The sequence below is a fragment of the Corvus kubaryi genome, unplaced genomic scaffold, assembly GCF_017639235.1.
Source record: "Corvus kubaryi isolate FWS band 111438036 unplaced genomic scaffold, C.kubaryi_AGA036_p1.0 37285, whole genome shotgun sequence".
Taxonomy (NCBI): Eukaryota; Metazoa; Chordata; class Aves; order Passeriformes; family Corvidae; genus Corvus; species Corvus kubaryi.
Genome location: NW_024581089.1, coordinates 1 through 23,448, shown reverse-complemented (window position 1 = coordinate 23,448; position 23,448 = coordinate 1). Strand labels below are relative to the sequence as shown.

The window sequence follows — 23,448 nt, the reverse complement described above, 5'->3', positions numbered from 1 at the left end:
AGTTACCTGAGACACAGTTAAACAGCCACATGCTGCTCCTGGTACAGTACCAACCCCTCAGTGTTCCATGTGAGACTGGGCAGGTATGTGCTCAAGGGGTCCCGGTTCAGGGGGTGGTTCCAGAATGATAGATCATTTAAAAAGCATAATCATGGCAGCAAAAAGCTGCCTGAGCATGGACTTGGCATGTCTGAAATCTTCAATTCCAGCCTCATCCCATTACATAGTGAATGCATAAAAAATTACCCAAGTTGTAGTGTAGTGGCAATATCTAATGCAAAGTATTACCCATAATCTTGACCTTTTTAATGCTGTGAAGCATAGCACTGGAGTCCATCTTGCATTAGAAACCTCTGCTTCTTCTTGGAGGGAAAGAGTATCTTCTGCATGGGTAAGTCTGATTAAAATAACACACAGTTCCAAGCTGATGCTTGTTTTATTAGAATACCACATAACGTGAAATTCACAATTTATGACCCTTAAAGATCAAAATCTTAAAAGTTTCTTGCTCTCTTCTGAACCCTCTGAGCTGTGAAGAAAACCCCAGCATGTTGTTCTAACCCAACATCTTCAGAACGTTACTTTGAAAATATTAGCAAAGTAGAAATTAATTTAAAGCATTTAATAGCTGAGACAGGCAACGTGAAAAGCTGAATTACAGAAGAAACAGTGCAACCCAACATTCATACTACAAATCTACCTTTCCACAACAATTAGTACTTCCAGGTCAGTTTTTTCCACCAAAAAGATGTTGTAGTGGCGAAAAGATGATGCTGGGGAAACAATAACAACAAAAAGAGCACATTAGACTTTAAATACTTCTCTGAAAATTGGGAAAGAGCTAATCTAATTTCTATCCCACAGAAAGACACAATGCCACTACAAAACAATACAGGAGGAAACTGAAAAAATAGAGGCAACAATGGATAACTTGTGCACTAATGGTCTGGTCTCAGTCATTAAAGGAATGGCACACACTACAAATAACAAGGAGTTTTATTTTCTAAAAAACTAACGAAGAAACAACCAACCAAACAGCAGCTGCCAACGTCCAACTGGTGCCATGCAGTGATGGACAGCACTCACACGATCCAGCCTCAGCAGCACAAGAGAACTCCTTTGGGCAGCCAGCAGGTGTCTGCACAGTGACACCAATTTCCATTTAAAACGGTGCCTTTGGGAGTCAGAGTTACAAAGTCCAGATTTGCTCAGTGGCCAAATAAAGGTCACATGCACCTTCATGGGGCTGAAGGACCATCTGGGAAGGCCCTTTTAGCTGGCACTTCTCAGCTGAGAGAAGCCACTTTGTATAAGGGCTGTGATGGAGGTTCAGTGACCCTCTCTTATCAGGAGTTTTTTTCCCAAACACAGCTCAGAAGAGGAACATTTAGTGGGAATGCTGCCCCTTAGCACGAGAAAGTGACATCCCTTTTTTTTTTGCCTTGGGAGACTTTGGTTTAACCACAGAAAAGATGTCTCCATCCTTCAAAATGATAGCGAACCACCCAGAACTGACAGAATCAGCCTTTGACACAGGCTTGGACAGAGCCAGGACTGCATCTGCTCATCTGTGCAGGATTAGTACCTTCTCCAGAACTTTGAAAGACCTCTTCCTTCTGACTTCATGTTTCCTTTCTTTCCTGTTTGGTCCACTTGCTGCTGCAGCAGCTGCACTGCACCCTCAGCCTGACTGGCTACTCTTTCTTCGAGGGCAAATTCCACAGGTTCCCCTGTAAGAAACAGCAGCAAGAACAAAACCACAACCTTGCTTCTCTACACACTCCCTGCATACCCAATGGAATGAAACCCAGTGGGATCCAGGAATTCCTTACTCACAGAAACTCATTTGGTCACAGTCTTTAGTATGGGATGCCGGGCTAAACTCAAGCCCATTTGCATTGGAGGAATTCTAAAAGGAAAAGGAACCCAAGAACTGTTACATAATGCTAAATTCTATTGTACAGAGATTTTTGTTTGCTTGCTTCCTAAAAGTATTAAAAAGCAAGGTCTACAGTCTTTGTTGTGTGGATTCATTTGAGAATTTTTTTCTGCTACTATGAGGACCTTCTTCACCAAGGTATTGTTACACCTCCCTCCTCAGGACATAACATAAAGCTGTAATTCATTTAGAAGGCTTTAGCATACCAGACAGTGAACTAATAGTAGCTATGCAATAGGCAGAGATTTCAAAAAACATGAACAGAAGAGCTGTGGGAAACAATAGACCCTGGACAGTGCAGACCCCTGGATATTAGCCCTTCTAAGACGTAATCCTGGGACACAGACTTAACTTGGAAGAGACAAAAATGAAAAGTGCCAGAAGCAAGAGGTGGGCCAGGAATACCCATTAGGAAGGTGATCAGCAAAGTACCACAAAGACCAAGATAAGCATATAAAACCACAACAAATCAGCAGGTAAGCTTCTACAAGAGAGTAAACCCTAAAAGAAAGGCGGATCCTGATGGTGTTTCCCTTGCACTAATCTCAGAACCATTTAGGTTGGAAAAACCCTGTAAGATTAAGTCCAACTGCTAACCCAGCACTGCCAAGGCCATCACTAAACCATGTCCCCAAATACCACAGCTAAGCTCAGGTGAACACAAAATTCCAAACCTTTGATGGCCTGAGATTTTTGCAGTTTAGTCTGAGAGCATTAACGAAGTTTGGAAAATTCTCTGGAGTGACAGGCCAAGCATCTCTTTCTTTCTTTGACTTTTACTGATGCACTGTGTAAGTGGAAAGATATGCAGGTTTGACCACATTCATCCTGACCAGATGTCACCATCACAGGCCTGGGAGACATTTGGATGACAGCTGAAAATGCCATCCACTGAACAGTCATGTGCCTGTGGCACTTCTATGCTCCTCATTCCGAATCCAGTGCACACGTCCCAAAGTCAATCCCGCATGTTCTATGTAGACAGATTTCATTCCTGTTTAATGAGACCCTTCCCTTCTTGAGAAGCATTATAAAACACCAGGTGAATTTGAAACCAAAGCCATACACTGTTGATAAACTGAGCAAGAGCCTTGGAAGAACGACTAGAAAAACTCCGATAAAGTACAGGAGCTACTGACATGTTTTTATCCTAAACCTAATCTTTCTTCTCATCCCGAATTAAAAGAAAAAAACCAAACAAAACCCAAATGGAAAGCATGTCATGGAAGTACTTGGCTCTCAACTTCTAAAAATGCACGTTAGGAAGAAGAATTCTGGCCATGATTTCACACAGTATTTGTGACACCCGATCTAGCGTTCATCAACAGAACAGTTTGTGTCCAGACATCGCTCTCGGCGCAATGGCGCCTTGACTAGTGCAATTTCAAGGATAAGTCATGATGATGGCACAAGCAGCTGCTCTGGAGAAGGTTCCTCTCACCTGAGTTGCTATTTGCTGAGTTGATTTGTGCATCACAGTTCCAGTTTACCCGGAAAGCACTCAAGACATGCCCTCCCATATTAGTTAACACAAGAGGACCTTGCACCGATCTCTGCCACCTGCCATATTATTTTTCAGGGTCCAACCTGCTAACCTGGAGCTCCAGCTTTCAAGGACTCTGATATCTTGAAAACTGTACAAGCAACAGAGGAATTTTGGAGACCCTGATTATAACAAAAAGCATCTTTCAGAAGATGACCCTTATCTCACCAACAGAGTGTTTCAAGTACCTGAGAAACGAAGCCAGAGAGGGCATGTGCAGACACCTGCAAATGTAAGCGGGGGGGGGATGATAAAAGTTTTAGAGACAAATAAATCTGCTTGTTTTAGAGAAGTTATTCTTTACTGCATGCTCCCAATGAGTTACCAGGTAGTCTTCTTCCTATCCTGAAAATCCGACAAACCTGTCAAAAAACCCTGTTCTGAAAGAAAATTTTGGGCTTCCTTTGTGGGCAAACCCAAGAGAAAGGTGTTTGCCTCCTCGGAAAAAAACTCTCTTCCAAAGAGTTAAGAGAGGGGGAACAGGCCAGGAAGGTGGTAGCATGGCAGGGATTTCAATTAAATTTAGAACGAGCATCCAGGAAACAGATGAAGTGCACATGGGCGGATGCGCAAGAGCCAGGAGGACACAGGCATTAGGGCGTCTCTAAGAGCAGCTCTGTCAGGGCAGCCTCAGAGCCCGTGGGCTAAAAGAGAAAGAATCTTCTCCTCCTAACAAGGTTTTTGGAGAAACAGTGGCTTTAGAGAGCAACAGCCAATCCCTCTGGAACAATCCTGTCATGAATCTGCCTTCTGGTGCTATAGCGAGAAAAGGCATGGCACTGTTTCAGGAACAGGGTGATGCCTGCATGGCCATCAGCAAACAGAAGGACACTGGTGGGGAGTGGCACATGGTCACAGCAAAGCCAGTGGCAAGATGCCAGCACCCACTGCTGGCCCTTTGTGGAGTTCTCCATAAAGGGGCATCTGAGATGACAGAGGACTGGAGTACTGGAGAAAAGGCAGGGCATCCCTCAGGCTCAGCTCTCAGGGGCTGAGCTTACCCCTGAGCTTGTGGCTCAACAGTCAGAACTAAGTTTGTGTCGCCTCAAAAAAATACAACTCATCCATTTGCTAAGTCTGGTGAGGAGTCAAAAATATCAAAAATTATGAGGGTGAAGCAGGGAAAAAGGGGACAAATGACCTGCAGGGATTTTCATGCTTGCCACTGTAAGGGTCCAGGACTAAATAGGTGGTGGTGTCTGTTTCTGAATATCCTCTTGCTTACCTTTTTAAATCCATGCTCTGGTTTACTCATGTGGTGAACACCGTCAGCTCCAGTGCTAAAGATAAGTAAGTAAAAACTGAGTTTACAAAAAGTCACAAAAAGGAAGCAATCCTGTAAATGGCTACTCCAAGTATTTCACTAGAAACCAGGACTTTAGTACCTCTACTCAAGATACATACCTTTAATCTATATTAGTACTCATGTTTCAAAGTCTTCCTTAAAAATGAAAATAGGCACTCGTTCTGCTTTTCTACTAAGACAAACAAGCAATTAAAGAGAAAAAGTGTTACATGAAAAGGGGGATGAGCAGATATCTGAGAAAGCTTGTGAATCCTAAAAGGTTTACAAGGGCAGGTAGCAAAGAACCGCAGAAAAATCTGGCAAGACTTGGTCACGGAGCATTAAAATGGCAGCGGAAACTCTGTATGGGGAAGTATGAAGGGATGTACGTGCAGAGAAACCATCCTAGCTTCGCTTGGGGTGATCGGTATCACTGGGAGTGTCACTTGGAGATTCTGATTTCTCAACACTCAGTAGCACGCCAAGAAAACCCAAATCCCCCAAGAGATTTTAGAAGCAAAAGAGCTTGTCCAGAGAGAAGAGAAGACAGAGCTGGTCTCACTACAGCAGACACACTCCTTCCTGGGGCAGGGAAGATGCTCAGCCTGAATGAGCTCTTCAGCCTAAGAGTGTAACAACTGGAAAAAAAAATTACATAAGGCTTGAAGATAGCGCTCACCAATTTGATTTTGAATTCAAGCATACACTTAAGAACTACAGATTGTTACAATCGTAACTGCTGTGGCAATATACAGGACCTAGAGAGACCTGCCAGACTGGACCATGAAACAGCCCTTTTTGGCCTTGTATTTTATTAATCTACAGCTTGCATCTTGGCTAAAAGAAATCAAAAAGCATTCTGAATCCTGGGCTCATTCCTCCCTCATTTCCAACAGCTGTACTGTGACTAGAAACAGGCCAGGGGGCCAGGGGTGGGATTAAAGGACTACATTTGTATGAGCAGGAAAAGAACTGGCTTCAGACTTTGTTAAAATCTCTGCATGAAACACATTTGGGAATTGGGTAGGAAATAAGGCAACAAGGTAGACGATTGGATACGGTCTGTACGCAGTAGGGGAAAGGTACGCATAAACACTTCCAACCAGTGATGGATCTGGGACTGTTTGCCACATAGTCCTGAGGATTCGGTACCAGTATAGATTTTCTTCTTAAAAAAAAAAAAAAAATACACTCTCTAAAGAAAGAAGCCTGACAGCCTGTAACTAGCCTGTAACTGGGTCTCTGAGAGGTAGTCAAGAACTAAGCCCAAGGTCGGCCGTGAACCAGCCTGTACCCTCATGCTGAACGCATCCAACAACACCCTGAGCTGAATTAGGCAGAGCTCTGACAAATCACTGCCCTCAGGCAGTGATCTCTCCCCTCTGCTCAAGGCTGCTGAGGCTGCTCTGCGTGCCCTGTCTGGACTGGAAACCCCAGCACATGACTGGGAGTCAGTGGAGTGAACCCAGCAAAGGGCCACGATGCAAACACGATGATGGGATTGGGGAATTTTTTCTAAGTGGAAAGGCTCAGAGATGAGGCTGTTCAGCCTGGAGAAGGCTTGGGTGGGATCTTACCAATGTACACCTGATGGGAGGGAATGAAGAACAGGGAGCCAGGCTCTCCTCAGCCCTCTTGTCTTCTGGCAGGACAAGAGGCAAAGGACACAAATTGCAAAACATGAAATCAAATCTGAACACAAGAAAAACCTTTTTGACTAGAACGGGGGTCATACACTGCAACTGGCTCCCCACAGTTGCACTGGTTCCACCCTCAGAGTCTACTCAAGACCTGAAGGAACTTGCTTAGGGTGACCCTGCTTGAGCAGGAGGGGTTGGACTCTATGATATCAAAGGACCTGTCCAACCTCAACCATTCTGTAAAATCCAGAGACAGAGACCTACTTGGGAATCGCCATGAAAAGTTCAGCTACCGAAGAAACAAACGGTGAAGTTGTGCAAAAATACTCCTGTGTACGCACAACACGTGCGATTTCGGGAGACTTTAAAGCACTTGAAAAAGAGCAAGTTCCAACGTGTTTTGCCACCGGCCTCGAGCCAAGAGGGCAGCATTCATCAGCTGGCTCAATGGAGCATCCTGGGAAGCAGGTGGAAAACTTGTTTCAGTTCTTCCCTTGCTGTCCCAGGCTCAGGTGTGCCAGCTAGTGCACTGCTCTATCTGGCCGCTGAGGTATGACCTCACTGTGACTTAAAAGGGACAGGAACACAGTGGAGTTAAACAGGCAGAGCTCTGGTCAATGGTATGGGAACTTGGAAAGCACGGGACCACTTCTTTCCCAATATGAACAATGATGCTTACATTCTGTTACCTACGGAAGAGAAGGAAGAAGAAAAATGGGGCAAAGGATTGCACAGAAATTAAATATGAGGAAGGTACAAGAGACATTAAAAACATTAATATGTGTCCTGGCATACTCCTTTGGAGTCAACTGACCTGTCCACACATGGCTGTGGCCATGAGGTCTCAGCTCTGACTTCCACTCTTCTCCTCTTCACTGCTTCTTCCACTGCGGTACTTTCTGACATTTCATTTCTTCTCTTGACCTTCAAACATTGCAAATTTGGTACTGATAACTGATTTTGACTTCTCTATTTCAGAACAAAATTCATAATTAATATACATTCATATTTTGCAAGACTTGTTTCTGCTTATACACTGAAAGCCAAAAAAGGATTCAGGACTAAAATAAGCACTGGGAGGCCAGCCAGAGAATTATGCTCAACAGTTTTAAACAAAATATTTCTTTCTAGGACATCCTATTTCCTCCATTTTTGGAGGACCGCCAAGGAATGTAAGGAGCAGGAATGCAGAGGTAGAAAAATTCCTTGGGGGAATTTGGATTTGAATTATTCTTCATTAATTCGCTCCATCTTCAGACACTTACCACGTTGAAAATAAACCTACCCTGAGCTCTCATTACACAAAAACTTCTCAAATAAGCTTAACTTTGCTGTTTATGACATACACAGTACCTAGGGAACTACTTAATTACTCAGCAATATCAACCTCACAGACTTTTCCAGTGAAGAAAACACTGGACAGCTCACTCAGTCAGGCTCGCACAAAATTCATGGAACTGAAAGCAGCAGGGTCCTCTCGGGTCCTGATACAGGACTGCATTCCAAGCCCAGCAGAACTGCCAGAAGAACCTCTCTCCCCTTGGATGGTTCTAGGTGAGAATTCAGTGCCACTTTACACTGACTAACTGCTAGAGATAGGAGAACTCTAGCATTGCCAAAAAACATGTGTTCTGCTCCTCAAGAATAGTTAGAATATAAATTAAACAACAAAACAAAACCAAATGCACAACTTACAAGCTCATCGCTGCCCTTGTTTACTTCTTTACCTGCAACAGAGGTATAAAATTTGGTGAATATTTAGACTGGACTTTCTTTAACCAACTGAAGAATACATTTTTGCACTGCACTTCCTCTTCTGGGAGCAAGATAAACTACTGTGAAACAGTCTGGACCTGAATATGATACACTGAAATAGAAAACCTTCAAATACAGCTCTTTCCGAACCAGAATTCCTGGCTATGAACACCAGGTATCAATGGGATGGGACAGTTGCTCGTCTTGAAGACGTCAAAGGTGTCTTCAGAAGAGAAGGGCCCAACAAACAGTTAGCGTCTCGCCGTGCTTTGGGCACCAGATGGAAGATGCAAAGACATCTGGAACACAGCCTCTAGAGAATACTGGCCAGCTATAGGATGTATGGGATTCACACCTATTTCCCTGAAGAAAAGTCCTCACCAACAGAAACTTGACACATCAAGTCTGAAAGTAACAGTGCCTTACATATTCCTAATTTTAGAATAGCAATGCTGTACTATCTGGAGAGGGCAATTAAATACTGAAGCAGGTATACAGGGAAGTGAGCAAACTCTCCACGGTTATAAGATTTTACATCCAAACATGGGATGTTTGATAGGGAAAACAAATAGGCGAAACTAAGAAATTACTAGTTGGCCATTTTATAAAGATCAGGTTACCTGCTAAGCAGTCATAAAAAAAACCAGTAACTTTTTTCAGAGCCTGATAATCAGAACAGGAAATAGTAAGAATACTCAGTTTTCACAACAGGGGAGTTTAAATGAAGAGTCCCCCAGAGGCCTTAGCTGTGGCCTGAGGTTGTTCAAGGAATTCACAGAAAACCTGGAAAACGAGACACTATGGAGGTGAAAATGTTTTCTAATTATACAAAGGACATTATTACCACAATTACTATCATTATTTTTTTATAAAAATCCATTCTTTCTTTAGGAAAATAGCAATGAAGAGTGTGATGTTCGACATCAACAAATGTAGTCAAGCACAAGGAAGAAAACCATGCGTTCCATATACAGTGCCAGCTCCAGCCCAGTGACTGACATTAAAAAATGAAGGTTGGGAACCACTGGGCAACGCTTCACAAAAATACCAGCTAAAGAGTCAGCAGTGGTTGGAAAGACAAAGGAAAATTCAGGGAAAAGCAATACGAGACAATAAAGAGCACCCTGTTATGCTCTATTTCAAACTCCCTGTACAGTCACACCACATGCGGTTTTGCTCTCTCTGATTCAGGTACAGTAGGCGAAGGAAAAGAGAAAAGCAAGACATAGATGTTTCCAGAAATTACCCAAACATAACCACGGCGACTTACCGCAAGAGAAGTTTTGCTGAAATGAGTTCAATTCTAGATACAACGTGCAAATGTAGGGATAAGGCACAAGATGGACATTCTCATGTTTGAATTTCATCTTTGATACTTGCTCCCATTTACTCAAATCTGAGAAGAATGGCAAGATAAGGCACAAGATGGACATTCTCATGTTTGAATTTCACCTTTGATACTCGCTCCCATTTACTCAAATCTGAGAAGAATGGCAAGACTTAAAAACACAACACAAACATTTCAAAGGAGCACAAGTCCTGACAATGTCTTTTAAAGCTTCAAAAGTCACAGCACACTACACATGCGCACAAGGAAGCAAATACGGCCTTGTTACTATGAACTTGTGAAACTGCACCAGTAACGCACTACAGGAAACACTTATCCAGGTGACACCGCCCCATCAGTCACCTGTATTAATAGCGTTCCCTTAACTGTGTTTGCTCTCAGTCTTGACACCCTCCTGCAAAAAAACATGTCAGGCTCTTCCAAACCTATAAATACAAAAAACCCTCAGAAGTCTTCCTAATTAAAAGGGAGTTATATTAAAATTTTATTTTAAAATGGAAAAGGATTGGGATTTGTAGAAGCAGCATCATTAAATTTACTTCACAGTTCAAAATGGGGGAAAAAAGGTAACTGACAGATAAGTTACAGCCATTCCTTTATGCGGGTGCAGTTCTGACATCCAGGAGCTTCTGCCTGGAAGAACAAACGGTGCTGGACTTAAGTCTCCCCACACACCTCTGATCTCAGGGAGAAACAGGTGAAACAAATACCGTTAGTCTACATTTGCTAGCAGAAACTAACACCCCAGGGACAGAAGATGATGAAACATTGATACAATCAGTTCCTTTAAGGAATGAAATTGCCTGGTTTTTGGCTTGAAGGACTCCTAGCTGGTGATTAACAAAGAGCCACTCTACAGAGAGGAGCCCGAGACACCAACTGCAAGACGACTTCTCGTGCCAGACCTCTGAGCTCACAGTTCTCTACCAGGCCCAGCGCTAGCTGAGCATCTGGATGGACTTGCAAGTTCTAGAAATACAAGTTTGCGAACCAAACATTCCTCAACGCACAGGCAAAACTGGCTGAGCTTTAGAGAAGCAAACCAATAATGTCGGTTGGGTTGGGTGTCTCCCGTATAATGATGCTCTCGGCTACCCTCTCTTCTTGACAGCAACAGGACTAAGTTGCTGTCGTATGTACCTGCTTTGGACAGAGAAAGAGGATGGCCTCATTCCTGCCTGCTATTAGGCGGCATAATGCAGTCTTCTAAGACAGGAGGTGTTCATTACCCCTGGGCACTCAGAATCACGGGAGGTGATGCCAGATCTGATCCAAAAGCTGACACACCTTTAGGACTGGAAAACCCTAACATTTAACTGAGTTACTTTTCTCTTCCACAGGAGCCCCAGGAGAGTAACTTCTTAACCCATTACACTACAGCAACTGCAACAGAAATATTAATGGTCACAATTTCTTTAATCAAATTATTGTCAATTTAAATTAATACTCTGCAGAATACATAGCAGATGCAGCTAAATTCTTTGCAGTTGCGCAAGCCAGGAGAAAAAAAAAATGAAGGCCAGTCTTCGTGCATTCTGATGAAAAAACACCTAGAAAGCAGAGGAGCCTGTAGTACGGCTGCTAGCTAGAATAATCCAATCTCAAATGCCTCAGCACTTACATATCAAAAGTGAAATCCCAGGAAACTACACTCCTCAAAACCTGTGCATGCCAATATTCGAGTATCAGCTTCTGTACGATTATGCCGTGCAATCGCACAGAGCTTTTACAGTGCTGTCTGCGGACAGCGGGCCAGACTGATGGCAGCTCAATGCCTCTGCAAACTTTAGGGAAGACGGAAAAGATCCGCTGACCGGTCCCACAGGAGCGAGGGGGGTGAGCACGGTAAGGTGAATACTATGCAGATGACATTTGCTTCACATTTGTTTCTAGGCTTCAAAGATGTACGCTAAGAGGGGACCAGGATAACTGGGTGACAGTCCTGCAGGCTTTGCGCGTTCAAAAGTCTGTCTGGACTTCCAATTATCCCAGCTCAACCACTGCTCCTTGTAAAGCTCACTATGTGAGGTGCTTTTGGCTTCTCCCAGCCATCTCTGTGGAAACACGAGCACAGACTCACACTCGCTCCCACCCTCCATCCCCAAAGGCTCACCATGGTTTAACCTTTGAGGGACCTCACAAGAACAGCACTGTGAGTTTCCCTGCCCATGGGCCAGCATTGCTGGGCCTGGAAGGAGCATATTGCGTTCCACGAACCTTTGGGAACGATGCACTGAGTGCGCTTGCGAGCGCATGAGGTGGGCTTCCTGGCACTTTATATACACCTTGATTTGCTCTGGCTAAACCTCATTTGGAACGCAGGGGCATTTGGACGAAAACACCGCAAAACACTCTTGTCACATCAGTTCTCTGGTGAAAGTAACACCTCAGGTGTTCCCAATACTTTCAGCCAACGTCAAACCACAAAGATCGAAGTATTCCTACTCCAGCTAAAGATCTGCACACTCCTACACATAAATGTTGAATTATGCAATGCCCAAGAGATACAAGCCATTGAATCTTTTACGAGTAGGAAAGAAAGGATACACGGAAAGATGGTGAAGTGGTCCGTAGAAAATGGATGCAAATCATCAAGATTTCCAAGGATTACTCGAATCACTTCCTGGAGAGGGCAAAAAAATAAACAAAGGAAAACTGTTAAAAACATAGTCACAATTCCACCATCAAGTATGCTTTCAAGGCTTGGGAAAAAATTAACATTACTTTACAGCTTGCATGAATCACGGAAGACCAGGTTCTAGATATTCTGCTTTTCCTCCTCCCCTTCTTTGCCCCGCTCCCTCCCATCATTTCAAAGTGCACTGCACTGACAGACTCATAGAAATTCAGGTGAATGAGTATCTTAATCTTGAACTAACATAGAAGAATTACTATGGGAAGTGGAGGTGTGCTTTTAAATTTAGTAAGTTTTAAGTTTAAAAAGTAACTTTTTTTCCCCAGCAAAACACACATAGCATTTACCTGTTTTGAAAATAAACATATTCCTCTTTCTCTGAATATTGACCCAAATCAGTTACTAGGGAACTGCAGTTAAGCCCCAACGAACTCCTCCTCTACAAACACAAAACTTTCTAGTAATACCTTTCAATATTTTCAAAAGTGAAAAAAACCCCTGTAATTCTTCATATCACTTAAAATCAGCATATCTTCTTCACTAATATTTTTTGTGCTATTACTGTACTCGGAACGTTTTTAAAAACTAAGTCATAGGAAGGGGCATTTTTAAGCAGGCAGTATATTGATCTCAATTTCTCAGTAATGGCAGGGGCTTTCTTCCGTCTCAGGAAGACAACAACAATGGAACTCATCAATTTTGACCGTCGGTTTGTGCTTGGACACAAAGCAATGGCATCATTAAAAGAACACCCATTGGTTCCACGGAGAGTTGCAAGGAGAGCACATGCAATTTAGCATTAGATTTGCCTCCATCAAGCCAGCTCACCTAAAAAACCAAGAGGGTTTTACAGCTAGTCAAGCCTGACAACTTGAAAGTGACAGTCAGGTTTGAGGTTGAGACTGAAAGCCTGGGAAAGAGCTCCTGCAAGAATGACTCTGAAGAGGAATCTAGACAGGACCTGGGTGCAACTAGCTCAGCAAACAGGAGTTTCCATTTGTGCAATTTCAACGGTCAGTAGCTTCTTTGGAATATTTCAAATAAAAGCATGACTCTTCTACATTAAATTTTGCCTGTCGAAGAACATTTTTCATTTATGTAATTTTTCTTTTTTTCACCCTCAGACTCTCCAGGGAAGCTCCCCATTACTCACACTCGAAATGACATTCTCAGTCCCATAAGCATATGATTTGTTCAGCCTAACACCCATTTAAGGACCTGCCTCAGCTCCTACCTCTGACTCCTTGGCAGCACTTTCAGTGAGATTGAGGTTAGGAGGGCTGTGAAACAAAGAGAGAGTTTGAACCATCCCAGTCAAAATGCAATGAAGCTACATTTCATGCAAGAGTTTAAAGAGCAACAAAACATAATTCCCACTGAACAGGAAAAAGTACTTAGCAGGCAGGTAAATTCCTAATCTATTACTCTTAAACATCCTTCATCCACAAGGATTGTTCCTTGTGAACTTTCTACCCGCTTGTGTTCTTTGTGCCTGAGGATACAACGGATAAGAGATCAGATCTCTTCAATCAATCCTCAGTAACCCTCAGGACAGTTTTTTTGACATTCTGCTTCAGGGACTGAAAGGAGGAACTAGCAGCACGTCTGTTAATCCCCTTCTGTGCAAGCCTGCAGAGAAATGGCCTTTCACAGCACCGGAGCTAGGCCCTGCGATGCTGGGAGTTGTGTACCGCCTACCTCAAACTGTTCCCAAATACCAACTACAGCTTCTGGAAGCCATCTTCTCAGAAGCTGTTTGCTGCCAGGTATCAGCCAATAATCAAACACACAGGGAGAGAGAAGGTCTTAAAGAAAATCTGAACCTATTAAAAAGCAAACAAATTACATAAAGGTCACTCGGAAATAAGTAAATAGAGTACAAGGAATCCTGGCATGCAAGTATTCTCTGGTCTACAGTCTGGCAGGCAGCCATGATCACAATTCAGGGGCCAGAACACGGACAGACACAAGAAGTCCCTCTTCGAAAAGGTTCTCTCCTGGCTCTGTAAGGAACGACTCGATGAAAGGAATTACTCAGCGTCAAAGCAGAAGGACATATACCACCCACCCAAGGCTTATGCTGTGGTCATGAATCATCAGGGAAACAAAAGCACCATTCTGGAAAGGATACTGCCATGGTGGCAAGGAAATGAGGGCGGAAAGAATGGAAGAAGGCAAGGCACTAATGACAAGGATGTCAGACCTGCTCTCTGACTGCAGGGGATTCACTGGTTGGGCTGGGATCAAAGGCATGAGAGGGACTGAAGAAGAGGACATGGTTTTCTTTTAAGCCTATGTAGCAGCTTGCATGTGCTTGTGTTTTGGATTTGTGCTGAAAACGGTGTTGAGAACGCATGGATACTTTTAGTTACTGCTGAGCAGTACTTATCCAGCATCAAAGGCTTTTCTGCTCCTCATGCATCCCACCAGTGAGCAGGCTGGGAGTGCGCACAAAGCTGGGAGAGAACGAGGATGGTACGGCTAACACCAACCAACTCAAGGGATATTCCGGACCCTAGGATGTTGTGTTAGGGAATAAAACACAAGGAAGAACAATACGGGGGAAACGCCGTGGCGGGTTTTTTCCCAAGCAACCGTTACGCGTGACAGAGCCCCGCTTTTCTGAAGATTAAACACCTGCCTACCCACGGGAGGCAGTGAATAAACTAAACTCGTTATTCTCCTTCACTTACATATGTGTCTTTCGCTTTACTCATTGAATGAATTGTCTTTATCTTAACCCGTAAGTTTTACTTTTACACTTTTACCCTTCCAGTTCTCTCCCTCACTCCACTGCAGAGCAAGCTGCCACGTGATGCTCAGTTGCCAGACAGCATTAAAACATTACAAAGGCTCTAAAGTTTCTCAAAAGCTTACAGAATTTCAAAATGCTATCTGTAAAAAGTGACTCTTTTTACACCAAACAGCACAAAATTCCCACAAGGTAGTGAAACAGGAGCGTTTGCTACAGCTCAAATTACCCAGCACGTAGAAGTGCAGCAGCAGCTTTTAAACGGCCACTTTGTTGGTCAGTGAAAGATAGGCAGGAAATGAGTAGCCCCCAAGGTATGAATTTAAGGTCTTGTATCAACTCACTGCCACATGCAGTCAAAAAACTGCAGGCTGACTTCCTGGCTTTAATACACGTACCTGCTGAAGTTGCCATACCGGATTTTAAATTTGTACACAAGCCTGCCAGCATGAAGAAATCTTGTTTCGGGCAACGGATAGGCGAATGGTTTCAACGACATCTCTCTCTCTCTCCCTGAATGCCGGGACTAGGAAAGCAAGAGAGACAAAGGTTAATTCCTATAACCCTCGTTATGTCTCGTTCTGTCATATGAAAAGTTTACACGCAGTTTTTCTTCCAGAGGACATCTGCAGCGAGAACTCTTACTAGTCAGCAAACGCCTGATCTGAGTGTTCCTTCCAATAGCGAGGTGTTTTTGAGCAGGATCCGAGGACAGACCTGGAACAGACGGCCACCTCGTCTTCAGCTGCACAGCCCTGGAACTATCTCTGCCGAGGTCCCCGGAGCTCGACCGGCAAAACTAATGCAAACTATCTCCCCCCCCCCCCCCCAACCCCCCCCCCCCCCCCCCCTCCTGCAGAGCCCTGTGGGGCCCGCGATCGGCACCGGCTGCGAGAGAGACCTCGCTGCCGCGGATCCCCGCAACGCCCGCGAGTCTGGCCCGCGAGAACTCGTTTCTCCCCACCCCCGCCGCACCTTTCCGCTGCCCCGCGGCCGGGCACTGCCCGGCTGCTCCCGGGGTGAGGTGGAGAGCCCAGGCCCGCTGGGGCAAGATCAGACCTCGCTGCGGATGCCGGTCCGGTGTCTGGCCTGCCAGACGCGAGATGCCGCCGCCTTCCTAGGCTCGGGGGCGGCCTGAAAGGCCTCCGGATAGCTCCGGCTCCTACCGGCCACGCTCCGCTCCACGACCACCGGCCCCGCCGCGCCCACCAAGCCCTCGCCTCGGGCGGGGCCGGACCGGGGCTGCGGACTGGGCGGTGCCGAGCGGAGCCGAATGGCGCTCAGCCGAGCACAGCCGAACCGAGCCGAATGGAGCCGAACCAAGGCGAGCCCAGCCTACTGCAGCCAAGCCCAGCTGCAGGTGAGGGGGAAGGACATGGCCCAAAGCCATGGGGCTCTGCAGCCCCTTTCCTCTGAGGGGTAGCGGGGCAGGACGTGCTGGTGGCGGGTGCTGGAGTTGCCCGGGTCTAGACTGCTGAGGTGGCATCTCAGATGAGCCAGAGGCTCCAGGAGACGTTAGACCTGCTGCGAGAGGGGCTAGGGGTCGATCCTTAGCTGCTACAGCTTCTCTTTCTTTTCCCTTTCTGAGCCACACAGCTCCCTGTTCCACTTCTTCTGCAGCCCCTGTTGTCCTCCCTTTATAGCCGGAACATTTTATATACTACATCTCTTTAAGAAAGACTAGCACTAAAAGATCTTCCCTTTTCCCACAGTGTTGATATCCAGGGACTGATACAGCATCCTTCACCATCCAGTCAGTGAGATGAAGTCCAATTCCTGTAAGCAGCTGCACGATGGCGCCCCTCAGTATTGCTAAAGACACGATACAGAGAATAATTCAGCAGCTGCAGAACAATTTTAAATTGATTTTCACTGGTTTTTTGTTTTAAAAAAGCAAAATAAGCTTAGGGAGTCAGGAAGTAAATCAATTTTATGCACAAGCAAGACATCAGTAACTATGCAGAAATGATGTTCTAGCAGATAACCTGGTGGAAAACACAGCTTCGCTAATGACTCTAGCCTTCACTAATAATGACGAGCCCAGCATTCTGAGGTGCATCTCAGCAAGAAGGGCTGTGTCCTGTTTGAGCTGCTCTTCGATAGCAGATGGGAGGCTCTAAGTTGGTTCTAGAACAGTAGAACAGCACCCTCAGGAATCCTGCACTACTGCCAGATAAAGTGACCTCAAAAGCTGGAGATACAATTCAATTTTTTTTTTTTTTAATTAGAGGTCTTACCACTATTGTGCTTCCTGATGTCCTCTGATTGTGCCTGGAACAGTCTATGTACCTCCCTCTCTTAGCCATACTAGAGAAAATGCTGAGGGGGGGAAGGCTTGCAGATGTAGTTCACAGAGTCTAACCCACGGCCACCTTTAATGATGTATGTCTGTCTTTCCAACGTTTTCACATCCAAGAGGACCAATACATTTTATACACTGCATTCTTGTGCTCAATATTCCATTGATAGGAATAAACAAGGAGAAAAATTGGTTCCATTCCCCTTCTCTAAGAAAATTGTTGCATTGTTTCTTGCAGCTGTACTCTAATAATTATGCAAACTAACAACTAATTATCTCACTTATCTATCTATGCTGCCAAAATACAAATTTTTATTTCTTACCCAGTCCCTGCCCTTTTACTCAGTACAGCTTTAGCAAAAAAGAGAGTATGATCATTTCTCTGTAGAGTTTTTTTCTCTCTCCAGCCCTTTACTCACCTTGAATTTAAGTCAGAGCAGCCAAGCGGCTGTAGCGCCTTTGAGAGCTTTTACACCTTGTGGTAATTAACTCCTCCCTTTTCCCAGGCATCATGGGAATGAGAGGCGGGCCCGGCCAGGGGTATATTAACCTCAGCCTTTGCTAAAGGGGTTTATTCCCTCCCTAGGCTGGATGGGAGTAAGGGCTTTCCTCTTATTTCGATAGAGGGGATGTTTTGGCTTATCTCAGCATTTTTTTTCGGTGGATGCTTTTGGCCTCTAAAGTAACAGAGGCTTTGAAGACATCACGAAGAAGATAGCATTGAACACAGGGGCTATTTAAGCTCATGGTTTTGGCCTGAGCATTCAGGGATGGTAAGGTGCTTCTGTAATTTTGGGGTGTTTTGGGTTTTTTTTTTTAGAAGTGTTGTAACTTCTGGTTGCATCAAGTATGAAATTGCAAATTTTTTCAGTGTATTCATTGTAGCACAAAAGGGACCTGCCCCAAGTCAAAGATGACATCTGTAATCCAGGTTTCCAATAGGTAAATTGTGGATTGTGTCTAGGAGAGTGAATGTGAGTAGGGTAGCCGGTTTAGGAAGCACTGAGAGGGCTTTTGAAGGCCGCATGGTAGAAAAAGGTATCCATTTGGGGCCCCCTGAGGCTTTTCCTTAAGCACAGTAGATGCATTTACATGTCTTAAAGCACATAAATGCATCTACTATGCTCACAGAAACACCATATAACTTTGTCCTTTGCTAACTCAGGTGTCTATTGAAATAATGGCCACAGCTTTTGACTTGAGATGAAGCCAGGGTGTACTTAGGACCTGGGTGCACTTAGGAGAGGGGAAGTAGCTGAGTTGCTGGTACTGGGCCCATGTGCCACTAAACTTGTGCATTGATTTTGGTTTTCTTCATCTTAGCTGACTAAGAGGCTATCACGGGATCTTTAGAGATGGCTGTGGAGGACTCATTTTGCATCCAAAGTGGATTCATGTTGCCACTCATCCGAAAGATAAGTCGAGGGCTTTGACTTGGAGATGGGATGATAGCAGGGTAGCCAGGTGGAAATTCCTGGGAGAGATTTAATAATTAGTGCAGGGGTAAAGGATGTCCTCTAAGGGGCCTCTTAGGACCGCTACAGGTAGCGGCTCTACTTTTGATTGCAACCGTAGGGTGTGCAGTGCAGAGCAGTTCCAGCCTGTGTCGTGTTGTCTAGCGTGTCTTCGGGATCCTTTGGATCACCTATCTCTGCCTTCTCCCCTCGAGGACCTTATTGCAAGCATTGTTCGTCATTTCTAGGTTCTTGAGTGTTTGCGCTTCTCAGCATGATGTTCGTTTGTTCTTTTACTGGCAGGCTTGGCCGCATCTTGGAATCGCATCTCAGAAGCGTAGAGTCGGATGCCTTTTGTGTCCTTGTCCCTGGCTGTATTGCTATCTATCCTTTCCACCTGTGAGTTGTAATGTCCTGGGGCTTGTAAGGATATGAGGAGCATTCTGAATGTAGCATTGTCTCGCAGCTGTCTTGATCATTGTGACCGGCTGTTCTTCTAACAGGTCACTCTGTTACAGTCGTGTTTTCTGCTCCTTAGAGCCTCCTCTGTCCATTGTTGCCACACCATCGGTCATCTCTGTTGGCATTGTCTCAGTCTTCGCTGTCAGTCTTCTCCCTGGGAGCTTTTTTTATCATTCTTGTGTTATGCTGTTTGTAGCATAACGTGTTGTTTGTGTTTAGCCTGGAACTGCTCTGCCCTGTGGAATAGAGTGGGGAGTAGGTGGAATAGAAAGAAGACTTTACAGGTAAGCTTTAGCTTTGCTTAGCCACCCAAGTCACACCTCGGACACAGCAACTGTGGCCAGTCCGTGTGAGGTTTGGCGGTACGGCGGCGTCTCGCAGTTTTCTAGCTGTTCGTCTTAATGTATGCCGTTGTCAGATCCTAGGCAGTTTGCTTTGACAAATGAGAACTTGGGAAAGGTTAAGCTTTCCCTGTGTGTCTGAGTGACTTTGACAAATAATTTTTTTGCAGAGGCAGAGGGATAGGATGTAAACCTGGCACAAATGGAGGAGGCCAGAGGAGCATAGCGACCAGGTGAGTTGGCACCTGACCTCTGAGCGATGGCCTGACTTTTGGCTCTATGTTTGGCTCTTCGTTTCATTTTGAAGATGTGAAGTGCTCAGCATGGCCAGGTCTCGGCACAGGGGAGACTGTGAGCCAGCTGAGTACTAGTGGCCAAGACAAGTATTGATTCCAGCACTGAAGTAAATGCTACCAGAGTTGTTTTATTAGTGATAAAACTGTAAGCATCCTTTGGTTTTTCTGTATTTTACAGGTGGTCTGCAGCATTCAAACCACTATTCCAATATGACAGAGACCCTTGCGGAAAGAGGTCACGGTCAAGCGTTTCAGATGAAAACTGCCACACTAATGTGATGCCTTTGGACCCTATGTGGGTACATGCCTTTCCTTTTTGTTTTGCCCCGTCTTGCCCGGGAAGGTGGGTCATCATTCGGCTTTTCAGGGGAGGTGTAAATAGTGGCTATGTTACAGCATTGCTCCTTGTCTTTACTCCTAGGAGGTAAAGCTGGATCTCAGCAGCCAAGGTCAAGTGAGTGAGGTAAGCGGTGACTGGTGGACAGAATGAGTGGTTATTGCTCAGTTATCAATTTCTGGTGCAGTTCTAAGCATCCATTGTCATTTATGTGTTATAGGGGGTCCACTTTTTTATGCTGAATCTCCTCGCCGACTGGCTGATGGTCCCAGTTTGCTGCCCTCGTAAGCCCTCTGGAAGTATTACAGGACTCTGCAATGAAGTTGTTACACTTTCCTTTTGGAGGTACCATCCGGGTAGCCTTCGGCAACAGCCAAGGAGTTGTGGCAAGTCGGGGAGGGAGGGAGGAGGAGCGAGGGTCCACTCAAGTTCCAGCAGTGCCACAACACCTTATCTCCACTCGACCCAGGTATACCCTGCGATGATGGTGTCAGCCTCGGAGTATGGCCAGAGCGTGCAGCCCGAGGACCTGGGCCCTCTTAGGAGACGGTGAGTAGCAGAATTGTTGGGGTTTGACCGATGTGCCACTAAGTTCCTGTACTGATGTTTGGTTTTCTTTATTGTAGCTGACTGAGACACACCAGCGTGGCGATGGCAGGAACTTCCTGGATAGCGAGAGGCGGCCCAAGGCAGATTCACATCCCCAGATGTCCGAGAGATAAGTTGAGGGCTATGACCCACAGAGGGAATGAAAGCGGGGTGTTGGGTCAGGACTTGCCAGGAGGGAGTTTTGAGTCAGCTTTGGAGATGGGGATACCCAAGAAGCGGCCACTTAGGCCACATAAAGCGAAAGTCTCACATTTAATCACAATGCTGAGGTGCGCAGGGCAGAGCAGTCCCAGTGCATGTTGTGTCACTTGTCTATTGTGCGTTCTGTGTTTGGGCATCTTGTGTCGCAGGTCTTTTGCCTTAGCCCTTAGCTGTGCTTGCAGTCATGCTTCTCACTGAGAGTTCTCTCTCCTTGTTGCATCCCCTCATTTGTCATCTGCTGTGTCACTGCATGGGTATGGCCTGGAGCTGCTCTGCCCTGCTGCAGTCTCGCCTATAGGTATAATAGAACAAGGCCCCGGGACTTGAAATTTGTAATATAGGGTGTAGTTTGGCATCTAGATGGTATTCCTAGATGGACACAGGATGGCTGGGGCTGTTAAGTTCTCATGCAGCCCTTTGACTTTTGTCATCACTTTCTTTCAGATGCAGATGGATTAAATCCGTGGCAGAGCGCCCCACACCTGGTGAGGGGGTTCCTGCAAGAAGGTGAGTCACTGTTTGTGTTTGTAGGGCAAGTGTAAATGCTGCCTATGTTACAGCATTTTTCTTTGTCTTTATTTTTAGGAGGTAAAGCCAGATAGCAGAAATCAAAGTGAAGTGAGCCTGCTGCCCCTGTGGCCCTCCAGAAGTTTTAAGGGACTTTGCAATGAAGCTTTCTGCCAGGAGTAGTCCAAGAACAGCTTTTACTGGGGACAGCTCTGACCTTGCTGAAATCATTGCTGAAACCTCCCCTGACTCTTGCAGTGCCAGAATTTCACGGTGGCCGTGGTGAGGCAGGGACTGAGCCAGGTTCATTGTCCCCAGAGCTCGGGTAGTACAGGACAGTCAGGCCAGTAAAGCCCCTGCTCAGGGCTAGGAACGAGATCCTGGCCAGCTTTCCCTCTCTGCCCCTCTCTGCAGTCCTGCTGGGCTATGTCATGCCCTGGGGCCACTCTGCCGTTGCTCAAATGGCCAAAATCCACTCATCCAGGAGTGGGAAAGGGAGGGAGGGCACAGGAATTCATCTTAGGTGGTGAGGCCTGGAAATTTTCAAGGCAACGAATTGATCTTTGGATAATTCCAGCAGAGCAGAGAACACGGTGCCGTGGGCTCTGGCAGGGCTGTGCTCAGCTCTTTGTTCTCTCCCACGTCCAAAAGTGTGACCAGTTCCAGCAGCAGCAGCAGTGACAGCTCAGCCAGCGACTCCTCCTCTGACAGCCAGGACTCCTCTACCTCCTCCGAGGACAGTGACAGTGAGGACAGCTCCTCCTCCTCCTCCTCCCCCTCCTCCTCCCCCTCCCCCTCCTCCAGCAGCTCTTCCTCCTCCTCCGACTTCGGCTCGGATCCGAGCTCCTCCAGTAGCAGCAGCAGCAGCTCTGAGGATGAGCCCCCAAAGAAGAAGAAGAAATAGCTGGGGAGCTGCAGGACTGGTGTGGAGTGGGGGACAAGCCCCTCCCAGGGGCTGGAGCACACGGCTGCCAAACATTCAATGGTCAACATTTCTACTGCTCACACTTTCCAAGTGTTTTGCCTAGTTGTTCCTAGGACATGGAAGGTATTAAATGGCTTCCTGAGACTTACTGAGAGAGTATTTTTGTGCTTTATCCTTTTATGGAAGATTTTACTTTTTTAGTTCCAAGAAAAATTTAAAAAAAATCTATCATCAGATTCGTTGATATGAGCTAAAGTCCGGTAACCTGGATGTTTATATGCTGGAAAGCAAAAGCTTTTTATTGCAGGTTATGCTGTGCATCATGTGCTGTTCCTCTGTTAATGACAGCTTCACTTCCATTGAGAAAATCCTCTCCAACTGTTAAAAGCAGAAGTTTTTCAGCGCTGCTGTGGCATTGTTGAAGCTGAATGCACAACATGTCCCACACAGAGCCTCCCATCTCATCAGCTGGTGACAAATGGGATTCTGTGCTGCTGAGCTTGTGTTCCAATGGCTTTTCCTGATGCTTCCAGGTCCAGTCTTAAGTGCACCATCCAGCTGAGCTGTGTTGGTTTGTTACTGATCAATGGAGTGCTTGTCCTGCCCGCAGGCTCTGGGCTTTTCACTCCCCTGTGGCCTTGGCTCGTGTGTTGGAAGTGTTTGCTGAGACACAGAGTGTTGGTGTTGGGAAGCAGCAGCTCAGTGACTTGGGGCTGCTGCTGCTTTAGGAGTTTCATCTTTGTGCCTTTTTTTTGTCAATTCGGTGTGCCCCAGTGAGACAAGGGCTGCAGTGCGTGTTCTGCAGAGCTCCAGCACAATATTGCCACGCAGCAAAAGCAGAGAAATAATAACAGCCACAACTGGGCACTGTTCTCACTGGATGCTCAGTAAAAAGGAGACCCCTTGAAATAAAGGGCTCAAAGGAAAGTGTTTCCCTTTTGGACGTGTGTTTCCCTTTTGGACGTGTGTTTCCCTTTTGGACGTGTGTTTCCCTTTTGGACGTGTGTTTCCCTGGATTGCCGAGTGACAGTCTGCAGAAATTCAGTCATTCTTTGTTTGTGGGAACTGCCCTGGAGAAGGAAGTGAGTGCAAAAGCCCCACAAGCCCTACAAAAGCAGAT

The 23,448-nt window shown here is 45.7% G+C and overlaps 1 protein-coding gene and 1 long non-coding RNA gene across 5 annotated transcripts; one reads left to right on the top strand and one right to left on the bottom strand.

Annotated features, from left to right (window-relative positions):
- Nucleotides 1–417: 417 nt before the first annotated feature.
- MAJIN (membrane anchored junction protein) lies at nt 418–15,396 on the bottom strand. 2 transcript variants are annotated; one of them, XM_042026611.1, is made up of 10 exons: nt 15,296–15,396; nt 13,380–13,425; nt 12,058–12,133; nt 9,433–9,558; nt 8,103–8,134; nt 7,222–7,376; nt 4,708–4,762; nt 1,837–1,909; nt 1,586–1,730; nt 418–773 (listed from the first exon to the last, which is right to left on the bottom strand). In XM_042026611.1, the coding sequence occupies exons 1-10, from the start codon at nt 15,394–15,396 to the stop codon at nt 728–730; spliced, it is 855 nt and encodes a 284-aa protein (XP_041882545.1). In that variant the 3' UTR covers nt 418–727. The 2 variants fall into 2 exon arrangements, with proteins under 2 accessions (XP_041882545.1, XP_041882546.1); XM_042026612.1 differs by having other exon boundaries at nt 7,222–7,331.
- On the top strand, nt 15,359–23,255 carry LOC121663883. 3 transcript variants are annotated; one of them, XR_006015789.1, is made up of 9 exons: nt 15,359–15,446; nt 15,517–16,257; nt 18,520–19,686; nt 19,928–20,048; nt 20,171–20,212; nt 20,307–20,431; nt 20,556–20,635; nt 20,713–21,403; nt 21,482–23,255. It is a non-coding gene; the product is annotated as an uncharacterized LOC121663883 (long non-coding RNA). The 3 variants fall into 3 exon arrangements; XR_006015790.1 differs by lacking the exon at nt 15,359–15,446 and adding an exon at nt 16,610–16,675 and having other exon boundaries at nt 16,166–16,257; XR_006015791.1 differs by lacking the exon at nt 15,359–15,446 and having other exon boundaries at nt 16,170–16,257; nt 19,624–19,686.
- Nucleotides 23,256–23,448: the final 193 nt, after the last annotated feature.

What these genes read in the sequence shown, in the direction of transcription:
- MAJIN (XM_042026611.1), bottom strand. Translation starts at nt 15,396, where the DNA reads ATGTCGTTGAAACCATTCGCCTATCCGTTGCCCGAAACAAGATTTCTT. An exon ending in CCACTTCACCATCTTTCCGT is followed by an intron (nt 9,559 to 12,057) that starts GTATCCTTTCTT and finishes CATTCTTCTCAG; the next exon opens with ATTTGAGTAAATGGGAGCAA. An exon ending in ACAAGGGCAGCGATGAGCTT is followed by an intron (nt 7,377 to 8,102) that starts GTAAGTTGTGCA and finishes GTTCTGAAATAG; the next exon opens with AGAAGTCAAAATCAGTTATC.